Source organism: Camelus dromedarius, chromosome 10 (genome assembly GCF_036321535.1).
Source record: "Camelus dromedarius isolate mCamDro1 chromosome 10, mCamDro1.pat, whole genome shotgun sequence".
NCBI classification, from domain to species: domain Eukaryota; kingdom Metazoa; phylum Chordata; class Mammalia; order Artiodactyla; family Camelidae; genus Camelus; species Camelus dromedarius.
Window position 1 is genome coordinate 69,292,658 of NC_087445.1, and position 22,893 is coordinate 69,315,550.

At 47.5% G+C, this 22,893-nt stretch overlaps 1 protein-coding gene across 2 annotated transcripts in view; it reads right to left on the minus strand.

The window, feature by feature from the left end:
- Positions 1 to 6,543: 6,543 nt before the first annotated feature.
- The window catches only part of NR6A1 (nuclear receptor subfamily 6 group A member 1), a 204,165-nt gene continuing 187,815 nt past the window's right edge, over positions 6,544 to 22,893 (minus strand). For both annotated transcript variants that reach the window (XM_031450436.2, XM_064490505.1), the window contains exons 8-10: positions 17,503 to 17,624; positions 13,447 to 13,599; positions 6,544 to 11,776 (exon numbers count right to left, since the gene is read on the minus strand). In XM_031450436.2, coding sequence (XP_031306296.2) covers positions 11,688 to 11,776; positions 13,447 to 13,599; positions 17,503 to 17,624 — 364 coding nt within the window. In that variant the 3' untranslated portion in view covers positions 6,544 to 11,687. The remainder of the gene's footprint in view (positions 11,777 to 13,446; positions 13,600 to 17,502; positions 17,625 to 22,893) is intronic.

Genomic DNA, 22,893 nt, shown 5'->3' on the forward strand with positions numbered 1-22,893 from the left:
CCCATTTTAATATAATGGTTTTGCTTCAGGATTAATACCACTCATCCTCTGAATTTAAAAAGGAAATATTCCAGCAAATACCTATATCACCAACATATCACATACGTGTAACAACAACAAACAACAAACAATCATAGTCCTTTGCAACTATTTCAATGGAATATTTTGCAAAGTTTTGGGGATAAAGTTTTAAAACATTTAAACCAATTTTTTACAAACCATAGATATATTGTCATTCTAAACCTACCTGACAAAGTCTCTCATCAAGAGAAGTGCAAAAGTGCTTTCCCCACCTTCTTAAACATGACAGAACAGGGTCTTTAAACATCACAGCACCATTGAAAGAGCCAGCCTGGCTTTGCCAGTTTCCTCATGAGGCCTTGAGTCTGGAGAAGGAGAACTGATGAGGGGCTAGTGGAAGAGTCTTAAATCCCGGTTCTGCCATGTTCTAGCTGTGTGACCTGGGACCAGTTGCTTCCCCTCTCCGGGCCTCACATCCTCTCCATAAAATGGGGACAAAATGAGACAACATATGCAACATACTCAGTGGCTGCCTGACATGTCATATGTGCTCCATAAATGTTAGCAAAATACAAACAAACCAGCAGAAGGACTGGCAGGTCTGTCCTTAGTGGCCCTTTCTGGGTTGAGTCTGAGATTGCAACATCCTCCTGAACACTGTTTGCCCTTCTGTGATGGGGTGACTCACCCCAGCCTGGGGAACCCTCAAGGAAAGGCTCAGGGCTGATTTATTTCTGAGTCTGCAGCAGTCAGCACAGAGCCAGCATCAGTGAGTGTTTGTTGAATGACTTCTTGCTGTTGCCCGCATGCTTCCTGTACATGGAGAGTTCTGTTTCCTGTTCTCCTGTTCTGCTGCCTTCCCTATATGCAGTCGGCTGTCACTTTCCACCACTTGGTCTGGGTGCTCCTCACTCCAATCACCCTGAATATGTTTACTGACATCCTCTTCCTCTGTGCCAGCCCCTCTGTCCTCACCCTTACTGGATGAGGCATGCTGGGAGTGGCAAGGCCCTGACACAAAAGTGCCTCCTATGTGCTCAGTTCCCACCTGTGGCCAGTCTCAAACCCTCTCTACCATCCTGGGAAGTAGGTAGTATTTTCCCCTCACCTCCCTGAGCAGCATTTGAGAGATGAGGAAACTCAGGCTCAGAGAGATGAAGCATCTTCCCAAAGTCACAGAACAAGGGTGTGATGGAATCAGGATTCAAATCCAGGCAGCGGGAGTCCAGAACCTGGGCTTGCAGACACAGTCCTCTCCACCCTGCCAGAGCCCCTGGGTGGCCTATTCGTCCTTTCCTTCCAGCTCCAGCCCAGGTGGTCCCAGGCCATGAGACCCCCCCAGAGGGGAAGGAGAAGGGATGTAGCCTGACCCAGGCTCCCCCTCCCTCCATCCCGAAGCAAACAAAGCCCAGGGTCTCTCTTCTAAGTGGGGACTTTCCCAAAGTGCCAGGCCTATTTCCTGGAGGTGGAACAAGGAACAAACAAACCAGAGACCCAGAAACTGAAATGGAGAAGAGACAGAACTATCAGGCTGGGGTTGGGGTACAGCGTAGAAAGACAGACAGAAAAAGAAGTCATAGAAACAATGAGGCAGAAAATGAGAGGAAAGGGAGAACCACTGACAATGTAACAGACCCAGAGATGGTCAGAGAGAGGGACAGAGACAGAGAGTAAAGGGTAATGGGGGTGCAGAAGGAATGAGAGAAGAAATGAGGCAGTTGGGGGGGAGAGAGAGAGAAGGGGAGGGAGAGAGAGAGAGAGAGAGCCTGAGGCAAAGAACGAGAAGAGAAGGGCAGGGGCCCTGAGCTGGAGGCAGCAAGTGTGGCTGTGAAGACCCCTTGCAGGGCAGCGGAGGGGGTGGGGCTGCTGGCAGCAGCAGAGGCTGTTTCCGCTGCACCCCTTATCAGCCCGCTGCCAGATGTTCAGATCCGATGCCAATGTCAGAGAAGTCCATAGTGCCGGGTCAAGGCCGTGGCCGGCGGGAGCCTCAGCTGCAGCGTGAGGAGGGGGGCAGGGGGACAGCAATAGACCTGATTGCTCTTCCCCCTCTGCCTCATGGCTCTTGGGGCTGGACCACCTAATGGGGGCGGGAGAGACCAGGTGCCTCTGGGGCTCCTTTTCTAGTCTGAGAGGAAGGACTTGAGGAGGCAGAGTGGGACTCCTGGCAACACTTGGAAATGTAACTCTGTGCATACCCCTGTAAGTGAGGAAGCACGTGGACACTCGCACACAGACCACACTCGTGCACAAGAGGGAGCAAAGCCATATGGGGACAACTCATGGTCCTGCTCACAGCTGCTGCACCACAGTGCCTCTCCGCTGGAGCCCCCCCGCCCCCCCGCCCCCTGGCCCCCTGACCTGAGCCAGAACTGTAGCCAGAGCTGGAGAAGTGAGGCTCCCTAGGACCCCCCCCGCCTGCTCTTCTATGGATGGGAATCTGCACGTCCTCCAGGGCTGAGCTGAGGGTCCCTGGACCTTCCAGACTATGAGGCCTGGTGGAGACCCTCAGGAGGAGTTGCAGGAGCTGGGTGTCTGGCAGGGCTGGGCTCCAGCCTTGGGCCTGGGCCTCCCCGCCGTGCTCCTGGAGCGTGCAGTCGCAGCTGGGGCCCTCTTCCTGGGGTAGTTTATCTCACAGTGCACGCGCTTGGCCCTCAAGGGGTGACCCAGCCTTGCTCCCCACATTCCTCTTCAGCTGTGCAGCCAGTGGGCCCCCCACAGTCCTGAGACAGTGCCTGTGCTTGGGGGTGGTCAGGAGCAACCACTCAAGAGACCCCCACTGGCCTCTTGGCCCCAGCTCTTTGCAGCTGTCTCTCTCTCTCTGCTTTTGACTCAGCCACAGTCAATCTGTGTTTGTCAGTTTTTGCCCCCATCTTTCTCTGAGAATGTCCCAGTTTGTTTCTGCTGCTGGCTCTTAGTCCGCCTCTCTCTCAGGTCCTTGAGTGGGACTGACTCTGGGGACACCTCTGCTCTTCTCTCTGGCTCATGGTGGCCAGCCTCAATAGGAATGTACATGAGAAATCAGGCTGTAGGCAAGAGGGCAGAGATCTCGGGCAAGTGGAGGCCTTAGACTTGTAATGGGTGAACTGTGGAAGCTCAAGCAACAGAAATCCAGACCTCCTCCCACCCACCTGCTAAGAGACAGCCCAGATAATGGACACAGATCAGGGTCTGGAGCTGGGGAGCTCCCCTGTGCAGCAGAGCCCCGGGGGTAGAAGGCGGAAGCTGGGGTTGGAGGTCTCTAAGCCTGAGAGCCTCCTTCCTGTTTGTAGGGAAGTGACTGCCTCAAAAAGCTGCTCAGGGGAGAGGAGGGAGGCCATGGTGACTTCCAGGAAGCTGGCCAAGGGCCCGAGGCCACCCTCCCTGTGCCCACATGGGGCCTGCTGGCCCTGGCTTAAAATAGTGCAGTTCCTCCACTGCTGCTGCTCCCAGAGCCCAGCCCCGACCTCAGAAGGCTGCTGGCTGTTGCTTGCGCTACCAGCCGGGGCCTAGGGCACAGGATTTGCCCAGCCATCCAACCCTCCCCAGACTGAGGCTGGAGGCTGTGTCTTGACAATGCATGTGGAGGTGGAGAGCTGCAGAGAAAAAAGGGGTTCCTGGATCAGAAACCGTGGATTCAAGTCTCAGCTCCAACACTTTGAGCTGGTCCATCTCATCTCCTTGGGCCTCAGTTTCCACCTATGTAAAATAGGGCAAGTGGCCTGGTTTTCAACCCAAATGAGACCACATACGTAGCCTCCTCAGAAGCTCGTCAGGCATACAGTAGACACAAAAAATAGAAGCTCCCTTCGTCTCTCTTGTTGGCTGTGGCTCAAATTCCCCAGCCTGAGGAAGAGCCTCCTTGAAGCTTTCCTTAGTTGACACACTGCTCCTTGGACTAGGTGTGGAACACGAAGGTCTGTGGAGAGGGAGCTTGCAGGGAGGGCAAGGATGGGGCTGTGGTCTCCATGGTGAAATTTGTTGCTAAGGGAACAAGACTCCAAGAGCCCTGGGCCTGACTGTTGGGCACTTTTGCCACAGGATCTCAGGCTGATTACCACTGTGGACCTAAAACCGTGGTGGGCAGCCAGGCCAAGGCCGGGCAAAGTCAGACCGGCGGCTTCTGGCTCTCCTAGTTTTCTGCCATTGGGGTATGAGGGGCTACAGCTCCCCTCACACAGCTTCCTTTATGGAATGACTTCATTGAGTCCCTACTTTGAACCAGCCACAGTGAACCCTCCTTACACCCCTAAGACACAGCACTGTTATCTCCATTTATCTGCCAGGGAAAGTGAGGATCACAGAGGCATCATCTGGGTCAAGGCCACATACAAGGAAAAGGGCTGGAATTCGAACTCAGGTGGCGAGACCCCTGGTTGATGTCAACAAGCTGCCTGAGGAAAATGATCCCTGGGAGAGGGCTCCACGTAGCCACATCCAACCTCATCCCCACACCCTCTCCCGCCCACCATTTCTAGGGGTTTCTGGCTTCAGACTCTGACGTAACCCAGAGCTGCCCTCTTTCCTCTTCAGTTACAGAGATGATCTCACCTCAGAGGGTTTGCGGAAGAATAAGGGGCTCAGCAGATCCTGATAGCAGGCTGTCAATCAGTGCTCGTTTACAGTCATTCCTTTAGTTCCATACAAGTTAAGTAACCTTAGACAAATTACTTACCCCTTTCTGGGCCACTGCTTTATCTGTAAAATGGGATCATTACAACATCAACCTCATAGGGTGGCCTTGAGGAATCAGTAATTGAATGGACATAAAATGCTTATTAGCATAGCACTTGGCCTTGCTGTTTATATTAATTACTTTATTATTCTTTACTTCCAGGCTATTGCCTGGCACTCAAAGAAACCAAAAGCTCAGTATTAGTTAAGTAGCAATTTAGAAATTTAGGGCAGTGTCTTAAATTTTATTCCATGGAACACCATCCCAACAGAATTTTAACAGGAAGAAAGAACGTTCCATGTTCAGGTGCTTTCGGTAGACCCTGGGCTATACAAAATTAAAGCTTCTTCAGGTAAGACTTCTCAGAGCCTTTAATAGACTAACGAAGGTTGGGAATCGATGGGAGGAAGGCAAAGTGAGCGCAGCATTTCCCAGATTTTCAGCAGAACTCCTACTTCTTTTTCCACGGAGCCACCTGTGGGTTGCCTGTGTTCCGAGAAACCACAATTCGGTGTCTGTGGCATTCTACGTGCTTATGAGTAAACTGAGGCTGAGGCCTACGCCTTGCAGAACTGTTAGGAGGATTACAACGAGGAGACACTGCATGTGCAGCACTGATCCTGGTGCCTGGCACCCACTAGGCTCTCAGCAAATACGTTCTTTCTCTTCCTTGCACCTCTGTGTCTTATCTGTTCCCTCTTGCGGGGCAAGGAAGAGCCTACTAATTAGTTCTGCAGCGCTTCCTTTGTTCTAAAACCATCTCTTTCAAACCTCAAGGGCTCTCTGGTCCCTTGTGCTGGAGGAGGCCGAGGTACGGGAAGGCAGCTGGGCTTCCCCTCATTTCACACATGAGGATTTAATAGACTTTGATCAGACTCAACCTTTATCTTCCCGAACTGAGGAGCGTTCATCTTTCCCATCTGTCTTCACATAACCCCTCAACCCCAACTGTTGTCACTTCTCTCAGGACAGTTGGGCTTTTGAGTTGGGCAGATCTAGGTTCAAGTCATGACTCTGACATTTCCTGTGTGACTTCGGACACAGCCCTTGACCTCTGAGAGCCTCCATTTTCTCAGCTCTAGAAAGTCTCATCTATTTTCTGGAAAGACAGGTATTAACTGCTTGGACTACAGTGACATAGACAGGACACCCATCAGCACACTGCTGTCAACGAGAGTAGCTCTCTTTCCTTCCCCAAACTCCTGAATGTGGCATTCAAGGCTCCCAAGTGCGGCTCCATCAACTCTTGGTAAAACCTCCCATCTGCCAGCATTCCTGCCATGGCAGTCCCTTGTTAGGCCTGAATAGTCCACGTTTCTGACTCACAGCTGGGCCTTCAAACATGTTGTTGAGCCCTCTACCTAGTCTTTCTGTCTGGTGACTTTATTCAAGGCCCACCTTCAACACTTATCTGTGAAAGCAAGTCACTCCCTCCTCTGGGCCCTTACAACCCCGTATACGTCCTTAATCACAATCCTGACCCCACTGTACCGCAAAGGACTGTTTGCCTCTCCCACTGACTCAGTTTCTCTAGTTGCGCCACTTTCTGGCTGTTGAGTCCCTTCACCTCATTTTACCCTAGTTTATTCAACTGTAACACGGAGATGATAATTCTTTAAGTGGAAGGTGGTTCAGGTTTGTAAGAAGTCCCAACACAGTGCCTGCCACACAGAGCAGGCACATCTGAGTCAGTGTTGGCTCATCAATTCAGACAGTTCTGAGAGACAGCCCTCTGCCAGACCCTCAGCAGTAGGAACTGGTGGGTATCAGCTACACGCAGAAGCAACAGGTCTGAAGGTACAGCCAGCTCCTTAGGACAACCCATCCTCCCTCCTTAGAACCCCAGACACACTTCACAAACAGATGCCATGTGCAGAAGGATTCACATTTATTGGTTCAAATACAGTACCTAACATTTGCTAAACATGCATTTCACACTAATTGGTCACATTTCCACAGGTAGTCAATTCACAGAAAAGGGCCCATCCCTTGCCAGATGGCAGGGTGGGAGGTAGCAGAGGGCCTGGGTAGCAGAGCCCGCCAACGACCATTTGGTCACGCAGGGCTGATGGAGCCAGCTTGGCGGGCAGCCCTTGGCCGGCCCTTTGGGGACAAGGGCTCAGAGACATCCTGTTTACTCGATTCCTGTACAGGACTGTGGGTAGCTGTGGGCACTGGGTGGGCAGCCCAGAGGTAGGCTCACGGATGCACATGCCACCAGAGCTCCTGAAGGTGGTGTCATGGGAGGCGGCACTCCCCTGTGCCTTGGATCACAGGAAGGAAATGGAGGCCTCTTCAAGGGGTGGCCAGTCCCTGGCTGGGCAGGTGGGAAGGTCTCCTCAGACATGGCCCAGACATTACAACGCAGCCACAAGCCCCTATCGCAGGCCTGGGATGGCAACACAGACAAAAACACCAACACCCCAGGGCAGGAGAGGTTTCTTTCCCGACAGAAACATGTAAACAGAGCAGGAGCTACAGTATTCTTTTCCCACAAGATTCTTCAGAGAGGAATCGACCAGGATGTCACTCAAGAGGTAGTTTTTTTTTTTTTCTTTTTCTTTTTCATGGAAATTTGAGTCAACAACATTATCACCTATTTTATAAGACATTTCAGAGAAAACAATGGTCGCCAAAGGGCAAAAATGATCCTTTGGCTGGCAGGGCTGGCTCCAGGATCTGGAAGACTAGCCTCCACCAGTAAACCAACTTTTTTCTTGTGCTTGGAGCAAGCTCCGGCCTGATTCACAGCTTCCCTTTGAGTCTGCAATGGATTCCTGAGCAGGCTGCGGCTCATTCAGGGCTGCAGGCACAGGGGAGGCAGACCAGACGGGGACTGGACTGGGCAGAGGGATCAGGCATCTGGTGAGCTGGCAGAGGTGGGACCACTGCAGCTCATGTTGCAGGACAGCCAGAGGACTTCAGGTCTCAAGGCAGCCCACCTCTGGCCAAAGGGGGGGCCCCTGCCTCTGAGGAAACTGTCCAGGTCTGGCTCCCAAGCCCAGAAAAGAAGTCGTTGCTTGTGGTAGCCAAAAGAGGGGTTTCTGGGGACCCTGTAATTAAATACACATCCCTGAGCTGTGGCCCTAGAAACCCTTGCCTCAAGGCTAACCAGTTTCCAGCACCTGGTGGAATGATTGCCGTTTCTTATCCTGAGACACAGATAAAACATCATTTAACAGACACTGCACGTAGATGCTTCAAGCTGAGGAAAAAGGGAGGGATGATCAACTGCAAAGGCAGAGGGGAGTGCAGGGGGACCCTTATGGATCAAGTCGGGGAAACAGTGGTGGGTTTTTTGTTTATAGTTTTTTTTTTTTTGGTTTGTTTTCTGGCTTTTTTTTTGGGGGGGGGGTTGTTTTTTACTTTTAAAAATATCAATACAGAAAAATTTAAAGTTTAATAAAAAGGCTGATCTAAAAGACTGGATTTCTTAAAACAATTGCAAAAATTTAAAAAGCAACATGGAAAAAAAGACATAGACCAGGGGCCCAGAGCTAAAGACTTGGAACCACTGCTCAGCTTCCTGTCCTGCTGGGAGGCCAGTGTCCCTTCACTTTGGCCAACCCTGGACATGGCCTAGATGTTGCCCATACTGGGTCTGTCTGTCTCCATCTGTCCCATTCCCCAGAAAACTGAGAACAAACAAAGGTAGGAAACAGGTAGTAGAGCAAAGCAGCTAGCTCAGAGAGCCCAGGGCTCTTAGGACCTGGTGGCACACCGGCCACGGCAGGACTCTCTTCCCTGAGAAGGGGTGGCAGGTGCGAGGCAGGATGGTGTGGAGTGGGTGACTGTCAGTGATGTCGTGGAGACCCCTAGGTTCCCTCCATTCCCCCCTCTGGATCTGGGACCAGGGCAGAGAAGCTCCTGCCTGCTGCCTTCTCTCTCTCCCACCTCACTTATGGATCGGGCTAGGGCCTGGGGATCCTCTGAGCCAGGTGGAGTGCTTTGAGACAGGTTCTGGCGAGTTTCTCCAGACTCAGGACAAGACCACCAAACCTTGTGAAAGACTCCAAAAGTCTACAAAGGAGACAGAGAGCATGAGCTGTAGTTAAAGTTCCAAGATTCCAAACCTTTGTCTTGGGTCAAGGAAACATCTAAAGGGAAAGGAAGGGAAAGGCTTGTATGTTTCAGTGCAGCGCAAGGAGGCAGGACTCTCCTTTACCACACAGCTTTCATGGTCGTCTTTTCATGGTGGAAAAAGTCTCACTCAAAGTGAGTGCTGTTGGTGGCAGGGGATCAGAGAGAGGACAGAAGAGAGGGGAATTAGAGACAACACGCACAACTTTTTTCTTTTCCACTAGCAAAAAGGCTACCTGTTAACCAAACATTATGGGAAGAAAGGCAAAAAACAAACACACCAAACCTCCCCCTCCAACCTTTCTCTGTGTCCTTCAAACTGAATTCACAAATACATCTAGTGGCTGACCTAATGTCTCCACGCTGCTAGCTATACTCCTACCTTCCTCTCATAATACCTGAGTTTGCGACGCAACACAGTCACTTTACCCTGTTTAAAAAAAGCCCATGTCATAAAAGGACTGGGTGCAGAAGACATTAAAGGCGGTCCACAGGTCAGGCTCCGGCTCAGAACACACGGCCACTTGGCTCAGCGATTCTGCAGGGCTCTCGGCAATGAATGGGCTCTTTGTTCTGCGGAATCTGCTGCAAACATTTGTAAAAATGGATTTGTACAATGGCAACTTGCAGAACCTTTCCCCCACTCTACAAATTAACAACTTGCTCTGTTTAATGCTGCATTATTAAAGAGATGTGTTCTTGCCTCATCAGAGAGCAATTTTCCTTTGATACCCAACACAACCGGCAAAATGCTTAATTAAGAGAAAAGCAATTTCAAAAAATACTAATAACTTGACCGATGGAGATCTGGCAAAGAGAGATGTTGCACACAGGAGCTGTCTTGGAGAAGGGGTCCCTGAAATGTGCACCCTCCCCTATTTTGAGGAAAGTGGCTTGGAGTCTGACCTGTAGCCAAAGAATGTTATCTAGTTGGTTAAATAAAAAATCAGAAAAACAAAAATGTTGTGAACTTAGAAATAAACAGATATACACTCAAAAATCTTCCCACTGACATGTGAAAAACATTCTGGTTGAAGCTTTTCCTGAGGAACATGTTTCTTCTTTCTTTCTCAAGAGTCGTTGAGGAAACAGCACTGACAAGTAATGCTCTGAGTTTTAGATCCATCAAGTGACAAAATCATCACTCTGCTGGTACCCGTAACATTTCACCGGAAAGGAAAAATCACAATTACAGACTACCTGATACGCACGCAGTATGGTGGCCCTCTGAGTAAGTGTGCTAGGCTGAGCTGGGAAGAGAGCAAACGGCCTTTGACTAAATATGCAAAAGGAGGTGCTGTAGGCCCCTCAGGCCCACCCAAGGTCTGTACCCAGCTACGTGGTCTGTCTGCTACACTGGCTCTGGGAGGTACCCGGGTTTAGGCAGCGACAATTGCTGCAGTGAGGCAGAGAAGAGAAAAACACCTGAAAGAGTTCCACGACAGACCTGGTGTGACCACTGGTCAAAGCCAAGAGGGTAAGAAACACTTCCCGGGGCTAGGCGGGGCAGGTAGTAGAAGAACAAGGGGTCCAGGCCGTATCTGCAGAGGGGCAGCCAGGCCTTTAGGAACGTGAGGTAGTTTAAAGCCCCCCTTCCCTCCCAGGAGCTCTGGACTCCAGCCCTCCAGGCCTCGGTCAGCCAGGCTCTAAGGGGCAACTGAGCCATTCTGGACCTTGGGCTTTCTCTTCGGAGGAAGCCTGGACTCATTTTGGAGAGATCAGGAGAGCCTGGAGCAGAATGTAGCGGCAAAAATTCTGGTCGGCAGATGCGTAAATGTTCCTACTGCTTGAAAAAGAGGCTGTGTGTAGTTTTGGATTCAGACCTGAGGGTGGAAGGGGATGGGGTGGGGAAGAAGCAGGGAATTCCAAAGGAGAAGTGTTCATTCTATTAGCAGTCTGGCCTTTGTCACACTATGTTTTGAAGGTGAAAGGAGAATAAATCAGTAGTGGGCACCAGGATTCAGATCATGACAATTGGTATGGTTGTTTTTTCAAAGGGCCAATAGGAAGTCAAATTTATAAGGGAGAGGCAAGGAGCCTGAGGACAGCAGGTCTTGGCAGATCCAGGAGAGGAATCTAGGTAGCCGTGAGCCCCGACGGAGCTGGGAGGCAAGCCCCAAGACTTAGCTTATTGCCAGGACTTTGCCTGGGAGAAAAAGTGACAGTGGCAGAAATCAGTAGTGGTGCTATGGATGGTGGGGAGCGGAGCCCCCCAGAGTGGTGCGAGAATAGAAACCCTTCTCCCTGAGGACTTGTTTGGAGGGAGGACACCTAACCTAGATTTGGTCACCATGCCTGACTCTCTCAGCTTTTATGCTTTCCAAAGAAAAGAGATGGCTAAATCCTCATCTCCTGCCCTGCCCCCAATGTCGCACACACTTTGCCAGGTAAACCTCCGCACACTACTTTCCCTTTTACAGTGTGCTCTTTTACCTGTCAATTCTGCGGCTAGAAAAAGGCAGTTCGCTCTCTGACAGATATATGAGTCTGCTGAGAAATTGCAGAAAAAGTAGGGATGGTCACACCCCTCCCTTTCCACTGAGGTAGTCATCTTTGTCAACATTATGGAAATAGTCATCTCAGCCCCATCCCACCCTCTCCCTCAAAATACAAAAGAACTATCTCTAAACAATGACAACACTGTAACATTAAACATCTTCACATTCTGTAAACTGCAAGGAAATGCATCGGCTGCATTCATACAAAAGCATGTGCATCATGTTGAAGGCCATACATTCAACTCTGTCGTGAAATAAATATATAGAAAAATGAGGTTAAAAAAACAGACAAACAAACAAACACTCTTCTTGCTCTGGAGGCAATTGGCAACGCTGCTCCACAGCCTCCACCTTGGTCTCTCTGGCTCTTTCCTCTGGAGCCCGTCCTGCCCACCCCAGGCGTTGTGGCTGGCCGGAGGAGGGGTGCTGGGGACAGGTCACTCCTTGCCCACACTTGTCTTGCAGGAATGCAGCACCACCTTAAAGAGGAGGGGCAGCTGCTCCAGGGGTACGTTCACCATCTTTCCTGGGAAAAGGTGGGAAAAGAAGAGTAAGCGGTGGACACTAGGGGAAGGGCGTGTCTGCCTCCTCTCGGGCTGGTGAAGGGAGAACGTCGCCTGTTTGAGTGACTGGGGCAAGGAAAGTGCCGGGAGCATTACAGAGGTGAGACAGACTAGGCCGGCGTCCTGATACTCGGACTCATTTTGGCGCCCTAGGGAATCTAGTAACGGTGCAAGCTATAATCACTGTATTTTAAAATGCATTAATTCATTTAATTTTCACAATATTTCTGTATGATAATTACTTTTCCCCCCATTTTACAGATAAGGAATCTGAAACTGAGAGGTATTCCTACATTCCTCTTAGAGCTAAAATACCATGAAAAACATATCCTGTTTTATTTCCTGGTAGGTTCTTTAACTAGCATTCTAGAAAGCATTGCTCTTCAGAAAGTATAATGGGTTAATAAAAATACTGAGGAAAAAAGGGTGGTTACAGGGTCAAATAAATTGAGAAATTCAGGGTTAAAAAGTGTTTCTCTATCGGAGGATGTCTCACAGTGCTCAGCGTGCTACCGTGCTTTGTAAATATCTGAGGCTATGGTTCTTCTCCCTGACAGTACCTTAGGTTTTTTTTTAAAAATACTGATGCCCAGGCTCCACGCTATACCAGTTAAATCTGAATCTCTGGAGGTGTAACCCAAGCACAGACATTTCGTAAAGGCTTCCCAGGTGACTAAGCGCCGCTAGGGCTGACGGCCCAGCTCTGCCAGGGCGAGCAGGGCGTAATTACTGACTTCCCTTCCTTTCATAGAGCACCTGATTAATATTCCACTTTGGCAGAACAGTTTTGAAAATGCTGAGTCATAAACTAGCAAAATGTTCCTAAGATTCCAATAGTTTAGGGCTAGTTCACGTCTCCTAGACTACTCGGTGGCCCCAAAAAGTAGGAAAAAATTCCTTTGACAGATTGAAAATTTTTTTCATCAAAATTGTATTTAATGCTGAATTACACAGGAACAAGTTCAGCCTAGAGGTCACATTTTTTAGCTGCCCCTCCATATATATAGCTATAAACAAGAATCTTTACTAAATGAAATAAAGCAACAACAACAAAAGCCAGGATTTTATGTAGAAATGGAGCTATTTAAATGTCAAGAAGCTCATAAGACGGTCAGAACCACAAAACAAAAAGTCTTTTACAAACATAGGATTTTTGAGGACTGTTTTAAAGATATCACTATAAATAAATGATCACTAAAAACCTATAGGCAATCCTATGAAATAAAGTTAATTTTAAAAACTGAGATATAGTTTACATACAATAAGATCCACCCTTTTAAAGTATATAGTTCAAGAAATGAACTTAATGAGAAACTCTGAGCCTGTTTCCCCATCCACAGAATGGCCATAATATCACCAACCAGCCTTGCAAAAATTTTTCTGAGATTAAATAACATCAGGCCACAAAGTACCCTGCACATCCCAGGAGCTTAGAAAATGTTAGATTCTCCTCCCTACAAAGAAAAAACAAACTTCTCATTATAACATAACTTTTCTGAGGGCAAGGGTAGTGCCTCTTTTATTCAGCTGGTGATGGCCTGTCATCAGCATCTTGAAAACACTGCTTTCCTGATCCCCTTCACAAGCTAAGAAAAGCAAGGAAGGGCTGGAAGCCCAGGACCCAGATTATTACCTGCAATGTATCGAATCTCAGGTAAGCACATCATGAGGTCAGGAAAACGGTTCGGCTGATGTGTATATTTATATTCGGTGAAATCCTGGCAAATGTACCAATATCGTTTGTTCAACTGTTCCAGCTGCGAGGCACTGCTCAGACCCCTGATATCTGTGAAAAAACGACACAGGAAATGGGTGGGGCTTTCTAATGTGGAAGAAACACCAGCTCCTTGAATATGTGTATCTTTCAATGAAAAGTTATTAAACATTGTCACAAACAGGGGATCTCCTCTCTGACATGGAGGAACAAAGCCATGGTTAAGGGAAGAGAAATAAGATAAAGGAAAAATTATCAAGGACAATCACTAGACTGAGTCCCTTGAGGTCTATCTTTCTCAGCTCCATATCCAGCTGGCACAAAAAGGGCAGCAGGGGACGCTGAATAACTGACTGAATAATCTACCTTACCCAATTTACCCTTCACAGTATCTGTAAATTTGTCTTTTACTGGAGCCATTCAGAAGCCTTGCGGACACCCCCACCCCCACCCCTGGTCTCCTGTGTGCTTCCACTCACGCTGTGCTACGGGGGCCACTGGTGTTCTGCCAGGTCACTCCAATTTTGTTTTGTTTTTTCTATATACAGGCACATCTTGTTTTATTGTGCTTCACTTCATTGCACCTCACAGATACTGCTTTTATTTTTTTTAAACACAAACTGAAGGTTTACGGCAACTCTGCACCAAACAAGTCTATTACTGGTATCATTTTTTTTCCAACAGCATTTGCTCACTTCGTGACTCTGTGTCATATTTTGGTAAGTCTTGCAATATTTCAAACTTTCTCATTATTATTAGGTTTGTTATCAGTGATCTTTGATGTTACTACTGTAGTTATTTTGGGGCACCCATATAAGATGATACACTTAATTGATAAATGTGTGTTTTCTGACTGTTCCGCTGACTGGCTGTTCCCCTGTCTCTCTCCCTTTCCTCAGATCTCCCTATTCACAACAATATTGAAATTAGGCCAATTAATTACCCTACAATCACCTATAAGTGTTCAAGTGAAAGGAAGAGTCACACATCTCTCATTTTAAATCAAAAGCTAGAAATGATTAAGGTGAGGAAGGCATGTCAAAAGCTGAGATAGGCTGAAAGGAGGCCTCCTATGCATTAGCCAAGTTATGAATGTGAAGGAAACGTTCTTGAAAGAAATTAAAAGTGTTACTCCAGTGAATACATGAGATAAGAAAGCAAAACAGCCTTACTGCTGATATGGAGAAAGTTTTAGCAGTCTAGATAGGAGATCAAACCAGCAACACTTCCTTAAGCCAAAGCCTAACCCAGAGCAAGACCCTAACCCTCTCCAGTTCTGTGAAGGCTGAGAGAGGTGAGGAAACTGCAGAAGAAAAGATTGAAGCTAGCAGAGGTTGGTCCGTGAGGTTTAAGGAAAGATGCAGTCTCCAAAACATCAAAGTGTGAGGTGAGACAAGTGCTGATGAAGAAGCTGCAGTAAGTTGCCTAGAAGATGTAGCTAAGATAATTCATGAAGGTGGCTACACTAAACAAAATTTCAATGTACACCAAACAGCCTTATACTGGAAGAAGATGCCATCTAGGACTTTCATAGCTAGAGAAGAGAAGCCAACGTCTGGCTTCAAAGCTTCAAAAGGCAGGCCTACTCCCTTGTTAGCAGCTAATGCAGCTGGCGACTTTCAGTTGAAGCCAATGCTCATTTACCATTCTGAAAATCCTAGAGCCCTTAAGAATTATGCTAAATCTAACTATGCTCTATAAATGGAACAACTAAGCCCAAATGACAGCACATCTGTTCACAATATGGTTTCTTAAATATTTTAAGCCCATTGTGGGAATCTACTGCTCAGGAAAAAAGATTCCTTTCAAAATATTACTGCTCACTGACAAAGCACCTATCACCCAAGAGCTCTGAGGGAGATGTGTATTGACATTAATGTTGTTTTCATGCCTGCTAACACAACAGCCATTCTGCAGCCCATGGATCAAGGATTAATTACAACCTTTCAGTCTAACTATTTAAGAAATATATTTTGTAAAGCTATAGCTGCCCATAGATAGTGATTCCTCTGGTGGATCTGAGCAAAGTAAATTGAAACCTTCTAGAAAGGATTCACCATTCTAGATGCAATTAAGAACATTCATGATTCACTGGAAGAGGTATCAACATTAAGGATTTTGGAAGAAGTTGATTCCAACCTTCATGGATGACTTTGAGGGGTTCAGGACTCCAGTGGAGGAAGTAACTGCAGGTGTGGTGGGAATAGCAAGAGGACTAGAATTAGAAGTGGAACCTGAAGATGTGACTAAATTGCTACAATCTCATGATAAAACTTCAATGGATAAGGAGTTGCTTCTTATGGATGAGTAAGAAAGTGGTTTCTTGAGATGAAATCTACTCCTAGTGAAGATGCTATGATTACTGTTGAAATGACAACAAAGGATTTAGAATATTACATAAACTTAGTTGATAAAGCATCAGCAGGGTTTGAGAGAACTGACTTTAATTTTGAAAGAAGTTCAACTGTGGGTAAAATTCTATCAAACAGCATCTCATGCTACAGAGAAATCGTTCATGAAGGAAAAAAATCAACTGATACAGCAAACTTCATGCTGTCTTATTTTAAGAAACTGTCACAGCCACCTCAACCTTCAGCCACCACCACCCTGGTCGGTTGGCAGCCATCAAAATGGAGGCAAGAACCCCCACTAGCAAAAAGATTACGACCCGCTGAAGGCACAGATGATCATTAGCCTTTTTTAGCGATAAAGCATTTTTTTAAGGTAGATACATTGTTTTTGAAGACATAATGCTAAGTGCACACTTAATAGACTATGGTATAGTACACACATTAATTTTATGGCACTAGGAAACCAAAAAATTCATGTGACTTGCTCTATTGCAATACTCACTTTATTACTTTGGTCTGGAACCAAACCTGCAGTATCTGTAAGGTAGACGTCTCTTTCTCATACATACATATTATACAGTGTATTTATATATATAAACACACACCTACCCTTTTTTTATATATAGAATATAAGTATTCTATATATAAATCTTACCCAGACTTTGAGGCCCAGCTCTCAGATTTCTCTTCCTCCAATTAGTTACTGATCTCCCCACCGACCCTCAGGCTCAAGCAATGTATCATGTGCCATCAGAATGTATACTTTTTGAGGCCAGGAACCTGCAATCTTATTTATTTAAATGTCTTTAATGCTCAACACAGGGCCTGGTCTAAGGGAGGTACACAGAACATCAGATAAATGCATGAATGGTGCAGAAGCAGAAGGAGGAGGTTTGGTCAATGATCAGGGAGGAGTGGGCAAAGGAGGGGGACCAAGAAACCGGAACATGGGAACAGAGCACTTTCAACGTCACAGGCAGCAAAACAGCCCAGCTCTACTCTGAGAGCAGAGCACTCACAAGCTATCTTGGAAAAAAAGAGCACACAAATTCTCCTGCACACTCTGGTTACCAGCAGCTACCAAGCTCCACTTTGCAGGTAATTCTCCCCTTAAATCACATTCACCACTCTTCTAACTAAAAGCCATGCTTGATATGCATGTTTGTGTTTTTGTGCACCCTCACTCTGCCCTGGAGGGGCCGTCAGAACCGCTGCCAGCCTGTCACAGGGGCCTTATCTCCAATAGTTTCATCAGTCACTCTGCTCTTCTTCAGTCGTTGGTAAACTTCGTGCATATTTTAAATGACGCATGTACTGTCCTTGGTGTCTGTGTTTAAATGCATTAAAACTGACTAAACAAAGCAAGTCCTCTTCCTTTCTCTATGAGTTATAGAGGCTGTGGCATTTAGGCTTGAAGGGAAAAAATTCAAACCATGCCCTGCACTATAGAGGGGCAGGATGAGGAGGAGGGGGGCACAGGCCTTCCAAGATCGGTCCCCATGTGCTGTGACAGATTCTGTGTGACAGTCCTGAGGGTAAAGGGGGTAGACATGAAACATGAGGGCAGGTGTTCACTGGCAAAAAAAAAGAAAAAGTCCCTTCTTTCCACCCCCCTGCCACTCACCTTGATTTAGGAAGTTAATCGCTTTCATGCAGGCATACTCCTCATTGCTGACCTTCAGCTGATGGAACTTGTGATACAGGTATATAAGCCGCTCGATCACCTCCATCCCTTCATCACTAAATCTGGGGAATGGACACAGGTGTTAATAGTGGGCCCTGATACCAGCGGAGGTAGTGGAAGGGAAGACAGGAATCTCCCACGGCTCCTTAAGGCAGCTAAGATAGGAAAGAGGTTGAGCTTGGGGGGGAAAAGGAATCCAAAAACACTTGTGAAGGGCAGGTGGAGCCACGGTTTGTCTAGAGGCCAAGGCAACTCATACGAGCTGCTGTTCCCAAGGTCAGGTAGGGTCAGTCAAATCCAAGTTAAAAATTCAGCCCATCGCGTACACGCTACGAGACCTTGGGGGAGTTCTTTGACCCCTCTAAGCTTTGAGGTCTTCCTCTGTAAGATGTAACGCTTGCCTGCTTGGGGTAACAAGGGCCAAAGGGGGTCTGGGATGTAAATGTAGTGAAATAGGACGTTTTTAAGATGCTGCTGTCATTGCGACGCAGCCTCCAGTGTCAACGGCAGCTGCCATGGCGACTCTGAGTGAGTGTCTACCGCAATAAAGAAAGGGCTACTGATTATATTTGTTTAAGTTCACTGTTTCCAGCAGGGCTGAGGTTATACATAGTGAAATCTTCTACTGGCATCCCTGACCTCAGCTAGGGAGGGAGGGGAACATTAACTGGGCCTCCATGCCATCTCTGTCTCTGTGCTGGCACTTTATATGCATTATCTTGCTTAATTTAACATTCTCAGCCCTGTGGGTTAGGTGAGATTATAATCACCATTGTACAGATGAGAAACTGAAGTTCAAAGCATAGAGAGGACTGGTCCACAAGCGCACAGCTCATTGGCAGTGGAGCTGGAACTTGGAAACTGGGCTAACTCCCCAAGATCTTGGTTTTCTGAGCATCTGAGGTGGCATCCATGAGCAGTGAAGACTCAACGCTGACCATGCTCCTTTCTGTGGATTAGGAGTTAGTTCCTTGGGGAAAGACCAAGGTTTAGGCAAAGGAGTCCAAGGCTAGGAGACCAATATACTGGGTCAGAGTGGAGAATATCTTATATCAGAGATGAAGACACCCCTAAACCAAGGAGGCAAAGGCTTAATGGGGAAGCAGGAGTTTATAAAAGCTGGGGTCAGGCCCAGCCTCTGCCCTTCTAGATGTGGGCTGGAGAGTTCCTGAAAGGTCTTAGATGCTGCTGAATCACAGGACACTCAGCCTCAGGGTTGCTGCCTGGTGACATGTTCAGATCTGGGTACTGCAGTCCCGTGTTGGGCAAAAAGGCCCTATCTGGGCGGGGTCCAGAACTCCTGGGGAGGTACTACTGCTGTCTGTGTCCTACTGCTTTTTGTGTTGACCCTGAAGGCTACGCAAGAGCCTGGTTTCCTGGACAAGGCAGGACATTTTCTCTTCCTGAAGGAAAGCTTGGCTCTTGTTGGGGCCAGAGGCACCTGCACTTTTCAAGCACCAGGGGGAGCCGCAGCAGCAGCTCCACGCAATCCAGAGCTCTGACCCTCTGCCTCAGGTGTGGCTCCCAGTCAGTATGGGATTTGAGCTACCACGGCTGACTCTACTTTCTGTGCCTGGCCCAATGGCTTTTACAACTTTAATACTTCCCCAGACTGGCTGACAGACACATTTATGTTGAACAACCACTATAATAACCGTATGTACTATTCTACCATTTGTTGAGTGTTTGCTACTTGCCAGGCATTTGGTTAAATATTTTACATACATCATTTCAATGGATTCTCACAATAATCCACAAAATGGATATGATAATCTTTGTTTACATGTGGAAACAAAGGCTCAGAAATTATTTATTGTGCCTTTATTGCATTCTTATATTTTACCCTCCTGATAACCTGTAAGATAAGTAATATCACCTTCATGTTAGAGATGAGGAGACAGAAGAGGTGCCTTCCCCAAAGTTATAAGTGAAATAAATGCTGGTGCAGCCAAGGCTTAAATCCAAGTCACCTCATTCCAAGCCTGTGGCTTTCGCAGCACTACCGTCCATTTCCTGACTGACTTGTTCTCAACTGGCAACTGGGAAAGGCCACCAGAGGGGACCTCAGGAGCTCTGTGTTCCCACAGCAACTCAGCCCAGGGCCCAACCCAGAATGGGTGCTGGATTTGCTGCAGTGCACAGAACTGCCCGCCCCCGCAGCTGAGACCTTTGGAGGCAGTGTGTCTGGGAGTGAAGATCACTCCTCATCTCAGTATTTTGTCAGCTACTTTTGTTCTTCAGAGGGAAAAGGTCTTACTGCAAATTCCCTTCAGTATCTCTTTGGAGGGGTGGGGTGGAGATGGGGTAGGGCATTAAAAAGCAGGATGCAAGTAGAGCAGCAGGGTCAGCCTCTGTCTGGTGACTGAGCAGTCTGGTAGCAAGCAAAGATAACGCTCTCTCCCTTCCTCAGTAACCTCTTGCCCCAAGTGCTCACTCTGGCACTGCAGAACCTGCAGGTGTGTGGCTACCGGCCAGACTCCTAGACAGCATTGCCAAACCTATTCCTAGTTGAGTCTTGACTTGAGGGACACAACGGAGCTCCCACATGCCTGGCCCGAAAATACGCCCCAGATCTGCCCCTGCTCTTGGGGAGAGCACGTACCCTCTCTCCCATATTTCCTAGGGTAGGCAACCATCGTGGACCCCTGGCAGTCGGGGGGGTTGGCAGCCAGCCCAGCAGCCCCCACTCAGTCTCCACAGGCCGACCGCAAAGCTTTCCTCCACACCCCGCATCCCACCCCTTGATAAACAAATTGTTCTCTGTTCCATGGGCCTGCTTTCTCCTGCAGCCGTGCCTCCTCCACATCTGCCCACTCCACAGTTCTAACACCCCTGTATTCCCTGTCTACAAATTATCAGTATTCAAAGCCAGAAAGTTGGACAAACACACCCATTCTTCTTCTAGGTTCCCATTACACAAGCATGCCAGGACAAGGAAAACATTCCTGCCAGGATCCCCCAAACCACTGGACCATTCAGTCAGCAATTGAAGCTGACACTACATAAGTTATGTTCCATTAAGGGGGTTGAAAGGCCCAGTTGTCTCTTTTTCATTTGTCTAAATGCACCTACCCCCAGAAGCAGTGATCAGCCACAGCTTTAGAGGAATTGCCATCTCAGCAACCACATGCAGACTCCAGATGAAAAGGAAGACTGCAGCTCCAGGACACATTCCAGAAAGTCAGACTTTTGAGAAGGCTAAAAAATGTAGTGATGTCAAAGAGCCTGGGCTTTGGAGCACAACAGATTTAGGTGATAATCTCAACTCCATCTCTCTTAACTTTGTAGCCCTGAGTTTTCACCTCTCTGACTCTCATGCTCCTCATCTGTGGAACAGGGATAACAGTACTGTCTCTTAGGGTAGTGGTGTGGACTAAACAAATACTGCTTGTAAAGCATTTAAGATGAAATTTGGTGCAATAAACAGTCTATGATTGTTAGCCATTAATATTAACAGCATCATCATCACTCCCATTGTAACAGCAAAAAGAAAAGACTGTTTCCTCACAGCTAGGGTCGTAGACAGTAGGGAAGCTGGGAGGCAACTTTCCAAAGATCTGGCAGAAATGGAGCCAGTGCTCATGAGATAGAAGTGCCCATTAAAGCCCATCTAGTGCAAGGCATCTTCTCCTGAGAGTGAAGGAGTCTTGATTAGGGCCAGGAGCAGTCACTGGCTGGTGCTACAATCTGCTTTAAATCAAATTCGCCCAGCTCACTGTCTGATAACAGCCTGATTAAGGAAAATGGGCACCATAAATTTGATTCAATATTTGAGAAGAGAAAAGGAGGTGGTCATGTATCATTCGGGAAAAGCCTTTTCATGACAGCAGGAACTCACTTGCACTCAAGAGTTGTGAAAAAGTTAAGAGGCATTTTGCAGGAGTGGGAGTAATGCTGGAGCAGGCAAGGTAGGAAAGAGCCATGGCCAATTACAGACTCCACACTCTGGGTTTCTAGCTTCAGAGTCATGAACCTGATTTCACAGGTTCTCATACTTCTATCTCCTCTGGCCTCCTGGGCCATTCCACATGCATCTCAGACTCGACATACCCCAAGGTAAACTCACAGTGACTCACCTCTCAACCTGTCCTTCCCAGGCTCCATTATCTCGGGCAAGAGAATTAGTGCTCACCTGCCTGGCAGCATCCCAGCTTTTTCACTCACTGAAGTTCCACTGGCTTTACCTCCTTATCACCTCTTACTGTGCTGCCCTGTCTATTTCCACAGTCACTGTTGCCTTGTCCAGGCCTCCTTTACTTTCACCTGGGCTATGGAATAGCCTCCTACCCAGCCACTGTCCACTAGCCTTGCCCATGCAATCCATCCTGAACTTTATAGCCACAGAGGTCTTTCTAAAATGCAACCTGACCGTGTACCTGCTCTACTTAAAAATGTCCTGACTTAAAACTGTTAGCACAGTAAAATCTAAATTTTTTAGATTAGCATCTGAGTACCTTCATGACCCATCTTTTCTGTCTCTTTCTCTTCAGTCATTTCTCCCCTCATTTCTCTGCCTCTCAGAGATATCCTCTCTCTACCCTAATCCACAGGGTTGCTTTCTGGTTACCTCCACAAACCACCCACCCAGGCTCTCTGACGTCTAGGACGCTGTGCTTCTCCTGCCTGCCTCCTATTCACCATTATCTACCTAGAAAACTCCCACTTCGAGATGCAGCTCAAATGTCTTTTCCTGTGGCAAGCATTCTCTGATTATGCAAGCAGAGGGATTCACTCCCTAGTCCATGCTTACACAGTCCCTCAGATGCCCCTCAATCTCCACAAATATCGTGCTGGACTGTAGATTGTATCAGCTTCTATTTGTCCCCCTGTTTGCCCTAAAACAAGAACAAGGACCCTCATTTCCAAGTCTGAAACTACGTCTGTATTATCTGTTATCCCAACAGCTCTCCTCCCGGCACACACACAGGCGCTCACACACACAGGTGGGCATGGAATCAGAACTAACACACTAAAGTTTAACTCATATTTTTCCACTGAAGGATTTCACAGTGCAGTGAGAGTTCTAACAATGAATCTATTTCTTATCCTCAGAACACACTTGAGAACTCAGCTGTAAAATGTGTTCTAGAGTAAAGATTGTTCAGTAGAACTTTCTGTGATGATGGAAATGTTCTGTATCTGCACTGTCCAATACAGTAGGCACCAGCCACGTGTGGCTCCTGGGCACCTGAAATGTGGCTAGTGTAAATGAGGAACTGAATTTTAAATTTTAATTAATTAAAATAGCCACTTGAGGCTAGTAGCTACTATACTGGATAGTGCAGCTTTAGATTCTCCTTGGTAAGGAGCCTTCCTAGGAAATAATTCCCT